At 44.9% G+C, this 20,431-nt stretch overlaps 2 protein-coding genes and 1 long non-coding RNA gene across 3 annotated transcripts; 2 read left to right on the top strand and 1 right to left on the bottom strand.

Moving 5' to 3' along the window:
- On the top strand, positions 1-2,657 carry cks1b.L (CDC28 protein kinase regulatory subunit 1B L homeolog). Its single transcript, NM_001171737.1, is given in 3 exon segments — positions 1-102; positions 2,001-2,128; positions 2,305-2,657. Coding segments are annotated over 3 exon segments (237 nt in total). The 5' UTR covers positions 1-43; the 3' UTR covers positions 2,355-2,657.
- A 1,796-nt stretch (positions 2,658-4,453) lies between these two features.
- Positions 4,454-17,886, bottom strand: LOC108699468. Its single transcript, XM_018231562.2, has 6 exons — positions 17,649-17,886; positions 8,760-8,909; positions 7,038-7,160; positions 6,772-6,882; positions 5,809-5,926; positions 4,454-4,567 (listed from the first exon to the last, which is right to left on the bottom strand). The coding sequence occupies exons 1-6, from the start codon at positions 17,712-17,714 to the stop codon at positions 4,533-4,535; spliced, it is 603 nt and encodes a 200-aa protein (XP_018087051.1). The 5' UTR covers positions 17,715-17,886; the 3' UTR covers positions 4,454-4,532.
- On the top strand, positions 5,515-10,271 carry LOC121397265. Its single transcript, XR_005963615.1, has 2 exons — positions 5,515-7,142; positions 9,387-10,271. It is a non-coding gene; the product is annotated as an uncharacterized LOC121397265 (long non-coding RNA).
- Positions 17,887-20,431: the final 2,545 nt, after the last annotated feature.

The raw sequence follows: 20,431 nt of genomic DNA, 5'->3' as shown, positions 1-20,431 counted from the left end.
ACAGTGTGAGTGTGGTGAGGAGATTAAGAACAGCTTTAGGGCCATGTCCGCCAAGAACATTTACTACTCGGACAAGTACGATGATGAGCTGTATGAGTACCGGTAAGTTGGGAGAAAAGCGCATTCTGTTTGTTACGGCTCTGGCTGCGCGAACAACCGATTATCAGTCAGTGCCTGTGTGTTATGTACAGACCAGTGCTGGGTGTGTGACTGGGATACAGCAGCCTCTTGTCTCTAATGGGACTCTCTCCCTCCGCTGCCGGGACTTCTTCTGTATCCTCAGTCAGTGGGACTTATCTGTTATCTACTGTGTATCCTGTGCTTGAATAGCTGCCCCACACAGCAGCTTGTTTATATAAACTATAGTAGTACTTATCTGTTATCTACTGTGTATCCTGTGCTTGAATGGCTGCCCCCATGGCTACACAGCAGCTTGTTTATATAAACTATAGTAGTACTTATCTGTTATCTACTGTGTATCCTGTGCTTGAATGGCTGCCCCCATGGCTACACAGCAGCTTGTTTATATAAACTATAGTAGTACTAATCTGTTATCTACTGTGTATCCTGTGCTTGAATAGCTGCCCCCACACAGCAGCTTGTTTATATAAACTATAGTAGTACTTATCTGTTATCTACTGTGTATCCTGCGCTTGAATGGCTGCCCCCACACAGCAGCTTGTTTATATAAACTATAGTAGTACTTATCTGTTATCTACTGCGTATCCTGTGCTTGAATAGCTGCCCCCACACAGCAGCTTGTTTATATAAACTATAGTAGTACTTATCTGTTATCTACTGTGTATCCTGTGCTTGAATGGCTGCCCCCGTGGCTACACAGCAGCTTGTTTATATAAACTATAGTAGTACTTATCTGTTATCTACTGTGTATCCTGTGCTTGAATGGCTGCCCCCATGGCTACACAGCAGCTTGTTTATATAAACTATAGTAGTACTTATCTGTTATCTACTGTGTATCCTGTGCTTGAATAGCTGCCCCCACACAGCAGCTTGTTTATATAAACTATAGTAGTACTTATCTGTTATCTACTGTGTATCCTGTGCTTGAATAGCTGCCCCCATGGCTACACAGCAGCTTGTTTATATAAACTATAGTAGTACTTATCTGTTATCTACTGTGTATCCTGTGCTTGAATGGCTGCCCCCATGGCTACACAGCAGCTTGTTTATATAAACTATAGTAGTACTTATCTGTTATCTACTGTGTATCCTGTGCTTGAATGGCTGCCCCCACACAGCAGCTTGTTTATATAAACTATAGTAGTACTTATCTGTTATCTACTGTGTATCCTGTGCTTGAATGGCTGCCCCCGTGGCTACACAGCAGCTTGTTTATATAAACTATAGTAGTACTTATCTGTTATCTACTGTGTATCCTGTGCTTGAATGGCTGCCCCCATGGCTACACAGCAGCTTGTTTATATAAACTATAGTAGTACTTATCTGTTATCTACTGTGTATCCTGTGCTTGAATGGCTGCCCCCACACAGCAGCTTATTCATATAAACTATAGTAGTACTTATCTGTTATCTACTGTGTATCCTGTGCTTGAATGGCTGCCCCCATGGCTACACAGCAGCTTGTTTATATAAACTATAGTAGTACTTATCTGTTATCTACTGTGTATCCTGTGCTTGAATGGCTGCCCCCATGGCTACACAGCAGCTTGTTTATATAAACTATAGTAGTACTTATCTGTTATCTACTGTGTATCCTGTGCTTGAATGGCTGCCCCCATGGCTACACAGCAGCTTGTTTATATAAACTATATTCATTTAAATCATTCATTCATTTAACCCCTTTCTCATCTAATTCCATATTCATCTTTGCAGAATGTTCCATTGTTCCTTCCCTGCAGGTTGTACATTTCTGATCACATGATGAGTTTTCTGATTGCTGGGCTGACAGTCAGGAAGGACGTGCTGGTGCCTCTGTGCACAGGCTCTGGCAGAACTAACACTCTCCATCTTGTCTTGCAGGCATGTCATGTTACCCAAGGATATTGCAAAGCAGGTGCCCAAAACTCACCTCATGTCTGAAACTGAATGGAGGAACCTGGGGGTGCAGCAGAGTCAGGGCTGGGTACACTACATGATCCACGAGCCAGGTAAGTGTATCCTAGAGACCTAAATGCACTCATTGGCTCATGTTCCCAGCATCCCCTGCTGGATATCAGGAATCCCAGCCAGACGCCAGCTTGTGACATCACATGACTAGACGTTTTGTGATTAGCTGCAGGTCACATGGGTTTATGGTTCTGATCATGGCTTTTCTGTTCTGCAGAACCACATATCTTGCTGTTCCGAAGGTCCCTGCCAATCAAGAATCCTTAGTGGCGCCCCCTTGTGTACATTACTGTCTCCTGACTGCAAGCACCTTCCCGGCTGTGCCGTTCCTCTGGTTCCTCTCCGGCTGTCCCACTCATATCATGCACCGAGACCCCAGCAAGGCCCCCCACTGATGCCAATGTGACTGTATTTATGTTCCCACTGTGTGGGGGCCGGACAAGAAGTGGCCCTTAACTGTGGCCCTGTGGCAGGGCCCGTCCTGTTTCTATTTACATGTTGTGTATGTCCCTCTATGACGCTGCAACTTGTTGCTACATGGGTTTAGCACTCGCATGAATAAATTGACTCTGATATATGACTGCTCTTAGATTGTACGGGGTGGTGTGTTTTGCTTGGGGCAGTTATTTTTTGGGGGCGGGCGCACTTATTAGCGTAATCGCGGGATGATTCAAATGTATAATATAGGCAGCAGCTTTATTATTCCTTCTTCAGCCTCCACCACCACCACCATGGATGTCTCTAGGCCACAGCTCATCATTATGAGCATGCAGGGAGTTTTTGCCCCGTCCAGGTTAAGAAACAGGTTTATAGTAATAGTGGTCACCTCATGATGACTGATGATTATTAGGGGCCACTGGGCTCTGTAACTTAACTTTTTTTCTCTTTTTTGTAAGGACAAACTTATTGGCTACCAACTCTAGCAAACCAATATGGGGCAGTCCCACTTGGGCCACTGGCCCATTATGGTGTTACTAAATAACCAGTCCTAGACAGACAGCCCTCTCCAAAGAGACAGTGACGAGACAGCAAATCAGAATCAGGGAAATCGGGAGAAGCCATCTGGGATCTTTCCCAGCAATAACAGGTGGGAATAATGGGGCTAATAAGGGCTTGGTGAAAGGAAGGGACATGGAAAATTCATCCCAGGCCAAAGACAAATACATGGGAGTGGGGTCACTCTATAGTGCATGGGGGGCAGCTCCAAGTGGAGGAAGAGTGGTTAGGAAGTTTTTTGTTTGGACCCATCTCTAGTTCATGATCTCCTGCGAAGGAATCAGCCGTTAAACCACCAGATTCCTATGTGACTGCAGCTTCATTAGCTGATAAATCAGAATTACTGTCCCCTGTCCTTACCTCACTGACATTTGGGGAGGGTCGAGCACAATCTCGCTCCCTGTGCTGAAAGATTTCCTTTATAATACAATCTCAACCCACCCCATGGCAGGAACTCGCCTGATACCACTTACCTGTCTCTTGTACTCATGGTGTAAGCTTTCCTAATGTCAGCTGTTCCCTCCTACTAATCTGTCCCGTCCAATCAGGCACAAGCTTTCCTAATGCCAACTGTTCCCTCCCACTAACCTGTCCCATCCAATCAGGCACAAGCTTTCCCAATGCCAACTGTTCCCTCCCACTAACCTGTCCCATCCAATCAGGCACAAGCTTTCCCAATGCCAACTGTTCCCTCCCACTAACCTGTCCCATCCAATCAGGCACAAGCTTTCCCAATGCCAACTGTTCCCTCCCACTAACCTGTCACACTCAGGCCCGGATTTGTGGAAAGGCCTTTGAGCGGCAGGGTTTTAGGGGGGCGGCATGCTGCCCAACCACACCCACATTGGTTCAAAAACACTTGCGATGCGCTGGAAATACAATAATGTTTTCATTTTCCCTTTACGGCAATCCCCATTGCTCCAGTCCTCATGAAACTTTGCACTAATAAAGGGGAGGGGACAGGGGTGACGTATGGCAGTGGGCCTTGGGGCACCCACTATGTAAATCCGGCCATGGTCACACACAATCAGGCGCAAGCTTTCCTAATGCCAAGTGTACCCTCCCACTAACCTGTCCCGTCCAATCAGGTGCAAGCTTTCATTATCAGTAACCCACAGCCACCACTTGGCCAGTGAGCCAGAGGAATGAATGAGACAGTGGCGACTTTATTCTAACACTCACACACAGTAATCACATACAATGTTTCTGCTTTTCTATTGGAAGTGGGTGAAAGCCATGAAAAGTGACATATTTATTCAGCAGTTAAGGAGCTGTGACCGTTTTTATATGTAACTGTATCACACATTTATATATCCAATGCTAATGACTAAAAAGCTGAATATATATATATATATCTATGGCGACGATCATGCAGGTAGGATGGAGGGTTCCGTGGGGGGTGGGGCTGGCATCCGGTGTCTGGCAGGGTAATGGGCATCTGTACAGAGATCAGGCGGTGAGGCTCTCCTGGAACTTACCCGGAGCTAGAAACACACATAATATGTATAATTGGCACAAAATATAAAGAAATGACTTGCACACAAAAATAACCTGGTTACTCAGCATTGATTAAAGGCACATGGCAAACTATTGCACATAATTACAACAAAATTAAGAGCAGCGGCTTTTCACCATACTGTGAAAACATACATACTGGAGAGAGTAGGGCAAGATGGAGACAGTACCACAAACTACTGACAGTAGGAACAGAGGGTGAAAGTATGGTAACATAGAGACAAGCCAAAATGGTGATTGTAGGAGAAGCTGGAGACAATAGGACAAAACTTTGACTATAACAAAGGTAGGTTACCCAGCCTGCAGCCAGTACCTACTGAGAAGCATAAAGACCTCAGTAGAACAATGTGAAGGGCCACAGGTTAAAAAGACATGTTTTATACAAATCAGGGGACACCAAATCAGGCACCTTATGTCCTGTAAGAAACAAAGACTGTTGAACAGCCCAAATACCAGGGGTGACAACATTTCTTGCAGGCAGAATGTAAGACGATGAGAGAGGAATATATTGGGTTTAAAGGAATAGTTCAGTGTAAAAATAAAAACTGGGTAAATAGATTGTATGTGCAAAATAAATAATGTATCTAATATAGTTAGTTAGGCAAAAATGTAATGTATAAAGGCTGGAGGGAGTGGATGTGTAACATAATAGCCAGAACACTACTTCCTGCTTTTCAGCTCTCTTGCTTTCCACTGATTGGTTACTAGGCAGTAACTAATCAGTGACTTGAGGGGGTCACATTGGTCATAACTGTTGCTTTTGAATCTGAGCTGAATGCTGAGGGTCAATTACAAACTCACAGAACAGTTATGTCCCATGTGGCTCCCCTTATAGTCACTGACTAACTCAGAGTTAGAGAGCTGAAAAGCAGGAAGTAGTGTTCTGGCTATTATGTTACACATCCACTCACTCCAGCCTTTATACATTACATTTTTGCCTAACTAACTATATTAGATACATTTTTTATTTTGCACAGTCTGTCTATTTACCCAGTTTTTATTTTTACACTGAACTGTTCCTTTAAGGGAAAGTTCCTTAGTTTGGAGGAGGTGTCAGGAGCAGAAGATGCAGTGGGGGATTTGAGGCACATAATCTTTCTTGGATAGGAATCCCTCTTTTTATTAATCCCTTATATCATGCAGCATTCTCATTATCCCCACTCCCCTTGAGATCAGTCATTGCTTAATCTTGCAGCCACAGGGAACTTACCTGGCAGAGTGGTCACCAGGTAGGTGGGCTTGTTATTGCACAGCAGAGTGGCCAGGCTCCCTAACGTGCCCACGGCAACCACTTGTACATCCAGTGACAGACCCAGGGTGACGTTCCTCTGCCAAAAGAGAAGCACAATGAGATGTGGGTGGGAACACAAGGGGTGTGTATATCCTCCCCCTGCCGGGTTTCCTCCCACGCTGCAGTATATGTCAGTGCTAAATATATTTAGGTATAATAATCAGTAGTGGGTTTTCTCGGGGTAAGTGATATTTTGTGCACAAAATCTAATCCTATATATAGTATGAACCTCTGCAGGGAGAAGGAGGGGCATAGGGCCTCCCTGCATGTGTGAATATAGGGTTCAGCCTCTGGAGGAAGAAGGAGGAGCATAGGGACTCACTGCATGTATGAATATAGGGTTCAGACTCTGAAGAGAGTGGGAGGGGCATAGGTAGTTCCTGCATGTATGAATATAAGGTTCAGCCTCTGGAGGAGCATAGGGACTCCTTGCATGTATGAATATAGGGTTCAGCTTCTCGAGAGAGAGTGGGGGGGGCATAGGGAGTCCCTGCATGTATGAATATAGGGTTCAGCCTCTGGAGGAAGTAGGAGGAGCATAGGGACTCCCTGCATGTATGAATATAGGGTTCAGCCTCTGGAGGAAGTAGGAGGAGCATAGGGACTCCCTGCATGTATGAATATAGGTTTCAGCCTCTGGAGAGAGTGGGGGGAGGTTAGGGACTCCCTGCATATATGAATATAGGTTTCAGCCTCTGGAGAGAGTGGGAAGGGCATAGGGACTCCCTGCATGTATGAATATAGGTTTCAGCCTCTGGAGAGAGTGGGAGGAGCTTAGGGACTCCCTGCATGTATGAATATAGGTTTCAGCCTCTGGAGAGAGTGGGAGGAGCTTAGGCACTCCCTGCATGTATGAATATAGGGCTCATGGGGTCGGATTACCAGCACAGCCTGAAAGTAGATCTCCAGATCCTGACAAGATGGCAGGGCTTCGGTGGATTCCATCTTGCGTGCCACACATCCCTCCGGCTGTCCATGATAAACCATCAGGTGCTGGTGGGGAGAGACGTGAGGGTGGGTCACATATGCATTGGGTTCTTTTATTTGATTTAATAACAGAAGCAATTTCAGTGGGTTCTAGAGGTAACACTTGCCCTCTGGCTGTAGCTCAGTAGCGCCCCCATCAGTTCTTCCTCTATTCAACTTACGTTTTTAATATCGCAGGTGATGCCCGGGGTTGAACCCTGATCTGTGAGGTCACTGAGTGCCAGGAGAAGAGACGCCTCATTCTGCACATTGAGCTGTGGTGGCAGGTAAGTAGATGCCTCTCTCTAAAATAAAAGAAAATAAGCAACACTGAATTGTACATATACACATTGTTCCTTGGCAACAGCATGGGAGTTACTTAAATGTCACGGTCAATCCAAAAATACGCCTTAATGGAGTTTTCCTACATGACATGGTGCAGGTAAAATCTCACAGTAATCCACTGAGATTGGAGCGGAGATATTACCATCAGCATAGAAGGGGTATTCTTTACTGTAGGGCAGTCAGGTTATGGGATTCCCTACCAAGAGAGGGGGAATGAGTGATTCATTGGTGGGGAGGAAAGGAGATCTCACCATCAGCATAGGAAGGGGTTCTTTACTGTAAGGACAGTCAGGTTATGGGATTCCCTACCAGGAGAGGGGGAATGAGTGATTCATTGGTGGGGAGGAAAGGAGATCTCACCATCAGCATAGGAAGGGGTTCTTTACTGTAAGGGCAGTCAGGTTATGGGATTCCCTACCAGGAGAGGGGGAATGAGTGATTCATTGGTGGGGAGGAAAGGAGATCTCACCATCAGCATAGGAAGGGGTTCTTTACCAAGAGAGGGAATGAGTGATTCATTGGTTGGGAGGAAAGGAGATCTCACCATTAGCATAGGAAGGGGTTCTTTACTGTAAGGACAGTCAGGTTATGGGATTCCCTACCAAGAGAGGGGGAATGAGTGATTCATTGGTTGGGAGGAAAGGAGATCTCACCATCAGCATAGGAAGGGGTTCTTTACTGTAAGGACAATCAGGTTATGGGATTCCCTACCAAGAGAGGGAATGAGTGATTCATTGGTTGGGAGGAAAGGAGATCTCACCATCAGCATAGGAAAGGGTTCTTTACTGTAAGGACAGTCAGGTTATGGGATTCCCTACCAAGTGAGGGCAATGAGTGATTCATTGGTTGGGAGGAAAGGAGATCTCACCATCAGCATAGGAAGGGGTTCTTTACTGTAAGGGCAGTCAGGTTATGGGATTCCCTACCAAGAGAGGGGAATGAGTGATTCATTGGTGGGGAGGAAAGGAGATCTCACCATCAGCATAGGAAGGGGTTCTTTACTGTAAGGGCAGTCAGGTTATGGGATTCCTTACCAAGAGAGGGGAATGAGTGATTCATTGGTGGGGAGGAAAGGAGATCTCACCATCAGCATAGGAAGGGGTTCTTTACTGTAAGGACAGTCAGGTTATGGGATTCCCTACCAAGCGAGGGCAATGAGTGATTCATTGGTGGGGAGGAAAGGAGATCTCACCATCAGCATAGGAAGGGGTTCTTTACTGTAAGGGCAGTCAGGTTATGGGATTCCCTACCAAGAGAGGGGAATGAGTGATTCATTGGTTGGGAGGAAAGGAGATCTCACCATCAGCATAGGAAGGGGTTCTTTCTGTAAGGACAGTCAGGTTATGGGATTCCCTACCAAGAGAGGGGGAAGAAGTGATTCATTGGTGGGGAGGAAAGGAGATCTCACCATCAGCATAGGAAGGGGTTCTTTACTGTAAGGACAGTCAGGTTATGGGATTCCCTACCAAGAGAGGGGGAATGAGTGATTCATTGGTGAGGAGGAAAGGAGATTCCACCATCATCAAAGACAGTGTTGTGTGCAGTGTCAGTGCTCTTACCTGACTGCAAGAAGCTCTCCCAAGGTAAGTGGCCAGCAGAACTCCTAAGACGCTAATGGCCAGTGCACTGACTGCTCCAACTGTCATTATAAGCAGCTTGCGACTGGCAGGCACTGGAGGGCCAGGGAAGTCCAGGCTGGTTGGGTAGGTCTGGGGTGGAGAACAGGAAAGGATAAAATGAGATTCTGTGGCTCAGAACCAGATTAAAAGTTCCTGCCAGAACCATAACTGGGCCCACAAAATTTTCTGGTACTTTTATCTTACAAACCTTATATTCTGCTTGGGACTCAATCCATCCTACTTCTGTTAGTTTCATTAGTGTAGTAATTCGTCATTTCCCCCATCCCAGTTACATCACGGCCATGGTCTCCTTCCCTTCCGTGTCAATTCCCACGTCTCAGAAATCTTATCCCTATTTCCACCTTCCCTGTGGTCTCTGGAACTCTCTGTCCAACTGTCTCCCAAACTTTCTACTTTCATACACACCTTTCTATACACACTTGTTTAGAGAATCCTTCCCTCACTCTGTTTAGCTACCAGATGCAATACCATGTGCTACATCTCTCACCTGCTTATTTATGATTTTGCCCACTCCCTCACCTTGTATCTCATTCCCTTCCCCTTTAGATTGCAAGCTCTTTTGAACAGGACCTTCCTCACCTTTTGTACCAGTACTGATTGTTATGTATGTAACTCTATGTATATAATTCATGTGATTTCTTTGTTGGCACTCTACAAATACATCTTGATAATAATAATTATCGTAACAAGCTGCCTCACTGATATGCATATATGTATACATGATGATGATGACACATTGATGATGATTGATAATTTCAAGAACACAGATGGAACCAATAAACGTAGGACCTCTTTTTGGAGAGGCAATCCTTAGATGAATGTTCTTGGTAGATACAAAAACCTTGTTCCTTGGCAGAGCCAGGAGGAGAAGACATTTCCAGCATAGGCTTTTTGTGCCACAGAATCTTTTTCAAGTGGAACTCCAGATTGCAGATACGTGGGCAATATTGTCATTGGCTGCAGGGACATCTGAGAGGAGAAAATCATGGGGGGCTGAGGATGTTGACTATAGACACCTAGGAATGGTGACCTACTCATGGAGGCATGACTGTCATCCTTACAAAAAGATACATGACATCTCAACAATTGTTTGAGAACTTGGTTAACTTATTACCAGCTCCATTAGATTGTGGGTGATGGGCATGGGAAAAGCGGAGATGCCAAGGAACTTACACAAATTTCCACCTCTGATGGGAGTTCTGTTAGAGAATGAAATCTTACTGAAGTGGTCTATTACCACCCAAATAACATTGTTATCTTTGGAAGATGGTAGTTCAACAATGAAGTCCATGGGGGTCAAGCTCAAGAGGGAACAGACAAGGAGAAATAATTGGGTTGTTCTCCTATCAAGGACTATACTCAGGAATGAAATGTTGGCCTTTTTCTTTTTAGGACCAGGACGGTATATAACAATAAAGTTGAAGCCCACCATGCCTGCCTAGGATTCAGTCTTTTGAGAGTTTGCAAATCTTCCAGATTCTTATGGTCAGTAAAGATTGTGATGGGATGGGGTGTTTCTTCTAGAAGATGTCACCACGCCTCTAAAGTAGTAAATAAACTTTGTTTCCAATTACATAAATCTGTTTAGAAAGAGAAACATTTGTAGAAAAATAAGCTCACATATTTATTTTCCCAACAAAATAGCTCTTAGTCCAATGTTGGATCCATTATAAAGAAGGGTAGAAGAGGGACTAGATGCCTAATAGCTGGAGCAGAAGGAAAATTCTATTTAAAGGTTTTAAAGCTTGTAGAGTCTGAGCATTAGATTTTTTCGTCATTGCGAAAGAGAGGCAGGATGGGTGATCTACGAGAGCAGAATCCATTGATAAATTGTCTGTTAGTTGACAGATCCAAATGAATCTCTGTATGGCCTTAGTTCTGGTGGGAAGGGGCCAATCCTGGATTGCAGATAACTGGCAGGATCCATCTCAAAACCTTCCAGGGACAAAACATAGCAGGGAAAAGAGCTGCACATCTCAAACTTGGCATAAAGTTAATTTGTTTCAGTCAAGTTGGTTCTTCGTGCACCTGAGTTCTATGCCTCTTAAATCTTTCGAAAAGGCCAAGATATCGACTAACTAAATGACCACTGAATGCCACAAAATACAGTATCTCTGAGGATATCATTAATGAGTTCCTGGAAGACAGACTTTCTCCATCTTGTCCTTCTGTGTTCATCATCTGCTACTTTCTCCATCTTTCTCTGGTGTCCATTTGGTCCTACAGTCTCTGTCGCAACCCTACTCCATTTTGTCCTATGGCCCTCATTTTAGTCTACTGTCTTCATCTTGTGCTAATGTCTCCATCTTGTCCTATGGCTTTTTATCCTGCCATGCTGTCCTAATGTTTTCTTACTGTCCTACTGTCTACCTCTTGTCCTGCTGTCTTCCATCTTGCTTTACTGTCTCACCATTGTCCTACAGTGTCCATTTTGTCCTACTGTCTCCATTTTGGCCTAAGATCTCTATCTTGTCTAACTGGTCCTATCTTGACATACTGTCTCCATCTTGCCCTACTGTCTCCACATTTTCCTACTGTTTCCATCTTGCCCTACTGTCTCCATCTTTTCCTATTGTCTCCATCTTGCCCTACTGTTTCCATCTTGCCCTACTGTCTCCATCTTACCCTACTGTCTCCACCTTGTCCTACTGTTTCGATCTTGCCCTACTGTCTCAATCTTGTCCTACTGTCTCCATCTTGCCCTACTGGTTCCATCATGTCCTACTGTCTCCATCTTGCCCTACTTGCTCCATCTTGTCCTACTGTCTCCATCTTACCCTACTGTCTCCATCTTGCCCTACTGTCTCCATTTTGCCCTATTGTCTCCATCTTACCCTACTGTCTCCACCTTGTCCTACTGTTTCCATCTTGCCCTACTGTTTCCATCTTTCCCTACTGTCTCCATCTTGTCCTACTGTCTCCATCTTGTCCTACTGTCTCCATCTTGCCCTACTGTCTCCATCTTTCCCTACTGTCTCCATCTTGTCCTATGCTCACTATCGAGTTCTACTGTCTCCATCGTACCCTACTGTCTCCACCTTGTCCTACTGTTTCCATCTTGCCCTACTGTCTCCAGCTTGTCCTACTGTCTCCATATTGTCCTACTGTCTCCATCTTGTCCTACTGTCTCCATCTTGTCCTACTGTCTCCATCTTGTCCTACTGTCTCCATCTAGCCCTATTGTCTCCATCTTGTCTTACTGTAACAATATTGCCCTACTCTCTCAATCTTGTTTCATATCCCCTGTTATACACCACTCTATCACTGCTGCTCTGCAGGGTCCCACTGTATGCAGGGCCCATGGCAGCCTCCTGAACTGCTACAGACAACCCTGGTTTAGGATCACTTAAAGATACTATAATTCCCCTTTACCATGTAATATTTCTACTGTGCAAATAATAAATGTATTCAGTAAACTGAGCAACAGCTCTGTCCCACAATCCTACCCCTGACCCCCAGATGTACAATGTGCCCAACCTACCTGTGTTACAGTTATTGTTACATTGTAGCTCACAATAAGATAGACATCCATCAATTTTAACACCACAAAATTCCTATAAAGGGACTGTAATTACCCAGATATTGACTGGAGCAAGAACACTGACAGGACACTTAACGGGAACAAGTTTATAAACTGTTACATGACAATTTTATGGCACAAGTTGTTGAGGAGCTAACCAGAACCCTGCTCTACTGGATCTAGTGATCTCTAATGAGCCAGAACTTATAGCAAATGTGCAAGTCATTGAACCCCTGGGTAATAGTGACCATAATGTTATATCATTTAATGTCTGGTGCAAAAAACAAATATATACTGGGGCAACAAAAACCAGGAATTTCAGAAAAGCTAATTTTAGTGCCTTGAGCGCTGCCCTACAGAGTATTGATTGGGGCATTAGGTTTTCTGCTAAACACATTATTGCATGTTCATTAATGTTTATTCCCTTGAGAAGTGTTATGGGCCCCTTGTGGCTTAATACAGAAGTACAAAAGTTAATAGGGAAGAAGAGAAAGGCATTTAATAACTTTACGTCTGTGAGGACAAAAGCTGCATTTAATGAATATAAACACTATAATAAATGAGAAAATAATAAAAAGATAGAAAATGAGGAGCGCATTTTGGCACAGGCAAGGACTAACCCCCAACAATTTTTAAGTATATTAATAGTAAAAAGATGCAGAAGAGGCAGTTAAGTGAGCATATGATCACTATATATAAATATATAAGGGGGATATGATCACTATATATAAATATATAAGGGGATATGATCACTATATATAAATATATAAGGGGATATGATCACTATATATAAATATATAAGGGGATATGATCACTATATATAAATATATAAGAGGGATATGATCACTATATATAAATATATAAGGGGGATATGATCACTATATATAAATATATAAGGGGCATATGATCACTATATATAAATATATAAGAGGGATATGATCACTATATATAAATATATAAGGGGGATATGATCACTATATATAAATATATAAGGGGCATATGATCACTATATATAAATATATAAGGGGATATGATCACTATATATGAATATATAAGGGGGATATGATCACTATATATAAATATATAAGGGGATATGATCACTATATATAAATATATAAGGGGGTATGATCACTATATATAAATATATAAGGGGGATATGATCACTATATATAAATATATAAGGGGATATGATCACTATATATAAATATATACAGGGATGTGATCACTATATATAAATATATAAGGAGGATATGATCACTATATATAAATATATATGGGGATGTGATCACTATATATAAATCTATAAGGAGGATATGATCACTATATATAAATATAAGGGGGATATGATCACTATATATAAATATATACATGGATCATATAATAATCTCTCTAATGCTTTATTTAGGTAACCCATTCCAATTAGAAGAAAAGAGGTTCCAGCTAAATATTGGGAAGGGGTTTGTTACAGTGAGAGCTGTGAAGATGTGGAATTGTCTCCCTGAATCAGTGGTACAGGCTGATAAATTAGATAGGTACAAGGAAGGGTCGGATGCTTTATTCACCAGTAGCTCCTCCCAGCAGACAGGAGGGAGCCAATGAGATTAGAGGAGGGAAAGGGGTGTTACAGGGAGAGCTGGGAAGTGAATCAGGGGTACAGGCTGATACATTAGATAGGTACAAGGAAGGGTTGGATGCTTTATTCACCAGTAGCTCCTCCCAGCAGACAGGAGGGAGCCAATGAGATTAGAGTAGGGAAAGGGGTGTTACAGGGAGAGCTGGGAAGTGAATCAGTGGTACAGGCTGATACATTAGTTAGGTACAAGGAAGGGTCGGATGCTTTATTCACCAGTAGCTCCTCCCAGCAGACAGGAGGGAGCCAATGAGATTAGAGGAGGGAAAGGGGTGTTACAGGGAGAGCTGGGAAGTGAATCAGGGGTACAGGCTGATAAATTAGATAGGTACAAGGAAGGGTCAGATGCTTTATTCACCAGTAGCTCCTCCCAGCAGACAGGAGGGAGCCAATGAGATTAGAGGAGGGAAAGGGGTGTTACAGGGAGAGCTGGGAAGTGAATCAGTGGTACAGGCTGATACATTAGATAGGTACAAGGAAGGGTCGGATGCTTTATTCACCAGTAGCTCCTCCCAGCAGACAGGAGGGAGCCAATGAGATTAGAGGAGGGAAAGGGGTGTTACAGGGAGAGCTGGGAAGTGAATCAGGGGTACAGGCTGATACATTAGATAGGTACAAGGAAGGATTGGATGCTTTATTCACCAGTAGCTCCTCCCAGCAGACAGGAGGGAGCCAATGAGATTAGAAGAGGGAAAGGGGTGTTACAGGGAGAGCTGGGAAGTGAAACAGTGGTACAGGCTGATACATTAGATAGGTACAAGGAAGGGTCGGATGCTTTATTCACCAGTAGCTCCTCCCAGCAGACAGGAGGGAGCCAATGAGATTAGAGGAAAGGGGTGTTGCAGGGAGAGCTGGGAAGTGAATCAGGGGTACAGGCTGATACATTAGATAGGTACAAGGAAGGGTCGATGCTTTATTCACCAGTAGCTCCTCCCAGCAGACAGGAGGGAGCCAATGAGATTAGAGGAGGAAAAGGGGTGTTACAGGGAGAGCTGGGAAGTGAATCAGTGGTACAGGCTGATACATTAGATAGGTACAAGGAAGGGTCGGATGCTTTATTCACCAGTAGCTCCTCCCAGCAGACAGGAGGGAGCCAATGAGATTAGAGGAGTGAAAGGGGTGTTACAGGGAGAGCTGGTAAGTGAATCAGGGGTACAGGCTGATACATTAGATAGGTACAAGGAAGGGTCGGATGCTTTATTCACCAGTAGCTCCTCCCAGCAGACAGGAGGGAGCCAATGAGATTAGAGGAGGGAAAGGGGTGTTACAGGGAGAGCTGGGAAGTGAATCAGGGGTACAGGCTGATACATTAGATAGGTACAAGGAAGGGTCAGATGCTTTATTCACCAGTAGCTCCTCCCAGCAGACAGGAGGGAGCCAATGAGATTAGAGGAGGGAAAGGGGTGTTACAGGTTGAGCTGGGAAGTGAATCAGTGGTACAGGCTGATACATTAGATAGGTACAAGGAAGGGTCGGATGCTTTATTCACCAGTAGCTCCTCCCAGCAGACAGGAGGGAGCCAATGAGATTAGAGGAGGGAAAGGGGTGTTACAGGGAGAGCTGGGAAGTGAATCAGTGGTACAGGCTGATACATTAGATAGGTACAAGGAAGGGTCGGATGCTTTATTCACCAGTAGCTCCTCCCAGCAGACAGGAGGGAGCCAATGAGATTAGAGGAGGGAAAGGGGTGTTACAGGGAGAGCTGGGAAGTGAATCAGTGGTACAGGCTGATACATTAGATAGGTACAAGGAAGGGTCGGATGCTTTATTCACCAGTAGCTCCTCCCAGCAGACAGGAGGGAGCCAATGAGATTAGAGGAGGGAAAGGGGTGTTACAGGGAGAACTGGGAAGTGAATCAGTGGTACAGGCTGATACATTAGATAGGTACAAGGAAGGGTCGGATGCTTTATTCACCAGTAGCTCCTCCCAGCAGACAGGAGGGAGCCAATGGGATTAGAGGAGGGAAAGGGGTGTTACAGGGAGAGCTGGGAAGTGAATCAGGGGTACAGGCTGATACATTAGATAGGTACAAGGAAGGGTCGGATGCTTTATTCACCAGTAGCTCCTCCCAGCAGACAGCAGGGAGCCAATGAGATTAGAGGAGGGAAAGGGGTGTTACAGGGAGAGCTGGTAAGTGAATCAGGGGTACAGGCTGATACATTAGATAGGTACAAGGAAGGGTCGGATGCTTTATTCACCAGTAGCTCCTCCCAGCAGACAGGAGGGAGCCAATGAGATTAGAGGAGTGAAAGGGGTGTTACAGGGAGAGCTGGTAAGTGAATCAGGGGTACAGGCTGATACATTAGATAGGTACAAGGAAGGGTCGGATGCTTTATTCACCAGTAGCTCCTCCCAGCAGACAGGAGGGAGCCAATGAGATTAGAGGAGGGAAAGGGGTGTTACAGGGAGAGCTGGGAAGTGAATCAGGGGTACAGGCTGATACATTAGATAGGTACAAGGAAGGGTCAGATGCTTTATTCACCAGTAGCTCCTCCCAGCAGACAGGAGGGAGCCAATGAGATTAGAGGAGGGAAAGGGGTGTTACAGGTTGAGCTGGGAAGTGAATCAGTGGTACAGGCTGATACATTAGATAGGTACAAGGAAGGGTCGGATGCTTTATTCACCAGTAGCTCCTCCCAGCAGACAGGAGGGAGCCAATGAGATTAGAGGAGGGAAAGGGGTGTTACAGGGAGAGCTGGGAAGTGAATCAGTGGTACAGGGCTGACACATTAGATAGGTACAAGGAAGGGTCGGATGCTTTATTCACCAGTAGCTCCTCCCAGCAGACAGGAGGGGAGCCAATGAGATTAGAGGAGGGAAAGGGGTGTTACAGGGAGAGCTGGGAAGTGAATCAGTGGTACAGGCTGATACATTAGATAGGTACAAGGAAGGGTCGGATGCTTTATTCACCAGTAGCTCCTCCCAGCAGACAGGAGGGAGCCAATGGGATTAGAGGAGGGAAAGGGGTGTTACAGGGAGAGCTGGGAAGTGAATCAGGGTACAGGCTGATACATTAGATAGGTACAAGGAAGGGTCGGATGCTTTATTCACCAGTAGCTCCTCCAGCAGACAGCAGGAGCCAATGAGATTAGAGGAGGGAAAGGGGTGTTACAGGGAGAGCTGGGAAGTGAATCAGGGGTACAGGCTGATACATTAGATAGGTATAAGGAGGGGTTGGATGGTGTTTAGCAAGTGAGGGAATACAGGGATATGGGAAATAGCTCATAGTACAAGTTGATCCAGGGACTGGTCCATTTTGGAGTCAGGAAGGAATTTTTCCCCTCTGAGGCAAATTGGAGAGACTTCAGATGGAGTTTTTCACCTTCCTCTGGATCAACTGGCAGTTAGGCAGGTTATATATAGACTTACAGTTGAACTCAATGTATATGTGTCTTTTTTCAGATTACTAGGTTACCCCAAGATTCCTATGATACACATGAGTAGACTCCTATGAAGGTGATGCACAACCTATTATTACTATTAGAGGGGTCACAGTGATCACCCACCATAGCACTAAGTCCAGAGCCAAAGGTTGATCCAGTCCCTGGTCCCATTCTAGATATTTAGGAAACTTCTGCTTAGCGACTCCCAGCACCTGTCTCCTCAGTACAGCATACAGGGGGTTAAGACTGGCTATAGAAATATAGATTCACTTACATAGGGAGGACTTTTGAGATGGACCCTTGGGGGCCAGGACTCGGGGGCTTTCTCTTCGGAGGACATGTATGATCAGTCTGTGTTCCCTCAGTACAGGTGCGCCGTGCAGGTGAGAGCTGGGGGGTTATTGGCCGGTCTCACCTGGGACTTATATTCATGGACCCCCCCCTGTCCCTCTCCACCTGTGTCCCACATCTGTGGCCAATCAGAGCTCAGAGAAACATGATGCAGGTGGGAGCTGCCAGCAGCAGTGACTGGAGAAAAACAATTCATTGGCACAAACTGAACTGATTTGTCCTGGAATAAAGAGTAAACAAACCTTAATACAAATGAATTTAATATTTACAGTTTTAGGTAAGAACTCAATAGAGCTGATTTGTAGCTCTGAGTACTGGGGGGATTTTCATTTACAGACTGGTACCTGTATAAACAATCCCCAGAGCCAAAGGAGCTGACAATTAACAGACACCTCCATGTGTCTGTCCTATTAATATATTTCATATATCCCTTAGCTTTCACTCATTAGAAGGATGTGTGTATGTGGCGCTGGAGCATAGGAATCGGATTCTCAAAATGTTCCCCTCCCCATCTGGGCATCGAGGTTGGCCCGTTACCCACAGCTCATGGGTGGGAGAGCCCAGGGGAGATCACGTTCCCCTTCAGACAAATGAGGGGGGGGGGCTCCCTGGCTTGGAGTTTGTTACCTGAACCTGCTGAATACAAGGGGCTTCTGTTCCTGAATTCACTGTAAGACCAGGATATGAATGGGGCCCAGTGTCCAGAAAAATCTCACACAAACATCCAGGCCAGATCAGAATTCAGAACCCCACATTCCTTTCCCTTCTTCAGTTACTGAGAAACCTTTATAGGTAAAACTGCCCACTCCCCACCCCACCACCATGGCTGAACTGGAGATACAGTGTCAGGCTCCTTCTCTGTATATTTGTATTTATACATATGGGAGGAGGTGCCATATTGATTCCCTTAGACAGTACAGTATGAGGGTATAGCTTATTGTATGCCCAGAACATTCCTTCTCTGTATATTTGTATTTATACATATGGGAGGAGGAGGTGCCATATTGATTCCCTTAGACAGTACAGTATGAGGGTATAGTTTATTGTGTGCCCAGAACATTCCTTCTCTGTATATTTGTATTTATACATATGGGAGGAGGAGGTGCCATATTGATTCCCTTAGACAGTACAGTATGAGGGTATAGCTTATTGTGTGCCCAGAACATTCCTTCTCTGTATATTTGTATTTATACATATGGGAGGAGGAGGTGCCATATTGATTCCCTTAGACAGTACAGTATGAGGGTATAGCTTATTGTGTGCCCAGAACATTCCTTGTCAATGAAGGGGCTATATTGTTTCCCTCTCACAGCCTAGAGGGTCTCATGCTGATGTCCACACCATCATCGTTATGAGCTGCTGAATGTCGCCTATTTGTCCATATATCCATTATACAGAAATTCAGAATGAGAGAGCCCAGTGGATAACCTGTTGCTGGTGCACGTGTGGGAATAATCTTGGCCTGAGGACATTTTGCCCTTGTTCCTTTTCTCATCTGAGTGATTGGAGAGGAATCTGACCCCCAGGGGCTGGACCAGGGCCAAGTGGAGGGCACAGATACCATCACAGAGAAGTGAATGAGCCTTTGTGTAGAAGATGCTGCTGGGTATAAAGGTCCATTCAGATCTTGACCCTTCCCTTGATTTCAAGTTGACTCCTCCAGCTCACTGCCCCCCTACTGGCTCTGTATGTATGAGACACCCCCTGCTGGACCAGTATGGAACCCTAACATTGTCCCCTGACATGAAATCACCAAACCAAGGCAAAGTAACTGCTTTCTTGACTGGGATCGTCCTATGTTTGATTCCAGCCTGGGCACCATCAGCATAAAGGTTGTATGTTCTTCCTGTGTGAGTTCCCTCCAGGTACCCCACTTTCTCCCCACAAATATATACTCGCAGATTAATTGACTCCTGATACTATTGACTCTTGTGTGTATGAAAGTGATATGGACCATGGACTTCTAACTGCAGTCCCCAGGAAATGCACCACTGAGTTCAGGTGACCTAGAGGTCCGATCTCTCTTGGGCCAAAGGTCAGGTTCAGTAGCAACTTGCTCTGGGTCCCGCCCTTAATGGACTACATACACTGAACTACCGTATCACTATCTCTTGGAGTGATTGGTCTTAAACCAAATTCCAGCAATGAGGGGCCATCTGGACCACCTTCAGCTCTCCTTCAGTTGGAAGATGAAGACCACTTGAATTGAGGCAACCCATTTCCTTGAAAAGAGGGGTGAGAGGAAACTGTCCTAAGCTGTGACTGCTGGTGTCATTCATTATTGAGTGGCATCAGTCTCTAGACCCTTGACTTGTTCTACATTGCTGGCCTTTGCCAATCAGCTCAAAGACCTTTAATGGGTGAGGCAAGAGCAATCCTTTGGGAAAGATTTTAGGATTATGGTTCCCAACTGTGAATTGCTGCACATTGTGCAATGTTGGTAGTTGAGTTAGCTGGCCAATCACAAACTGACTTTCTACAGCAGTTACTTTCCCTTGGTTTATGAACCTGTTTCTAATAAGTAAAATCTCACACGACTAATCTGGGAGGCATCAAGGTGATAAATCATCTGCCCGCACCAACTGGCTCCAGCAATCTCTTTCCTGGAATGACCAGCCAGCTGTGCTCCTGAAGATGTACCAGAACTCTCTGAAGAACAATTTATTTATCATCTCTATTCTTGGTCAGCATATTGTTTAGATAAGA

The sequence above is a fragment of the Xenopus laevis genome, chromosome 8L (assembly GCF_017654675.1).
Source record: "Xenopus laevis strain J_2021 chromosome 8L, Xenopus_laevis_v10.1, whole genome shotgun sequence".
NCBI classification, from domain to species: Eukaryota; Metazoa; Chordata; class Amphibia; order Anura; family Pipidae; genus Xenopus; species Xenopus laevis.
Note: the sequence above shows the minus strand (reverse complement) of the source record. Positions and strands in the feature narration are given on the sequence as shown.

Coding starts and splice junctions, on each gene's coding strand:
- LOC108699468 (XM_018231562.2), bottom strand. CDS start 17,714: ATGTCCTCCGAAGAGAAAGCCCCCGAGTCCTGGCCCCCAAGGGTCCAT. Junction 5,927..6,771: donor TCTACTTTCAGGCTGTGCTG/GTAATCCGACCC, acceptor CTCTTTTGGCAG/AGGAACGTCACCCTGGGTCT. Junction 4,568..5,808: donor CCTGGTGACCACTCTGCCAG/GTAAGTTCCCTG, acceptor GTGTGTTTCTAG/CTCCGGGTAAGTTCCAGGAG.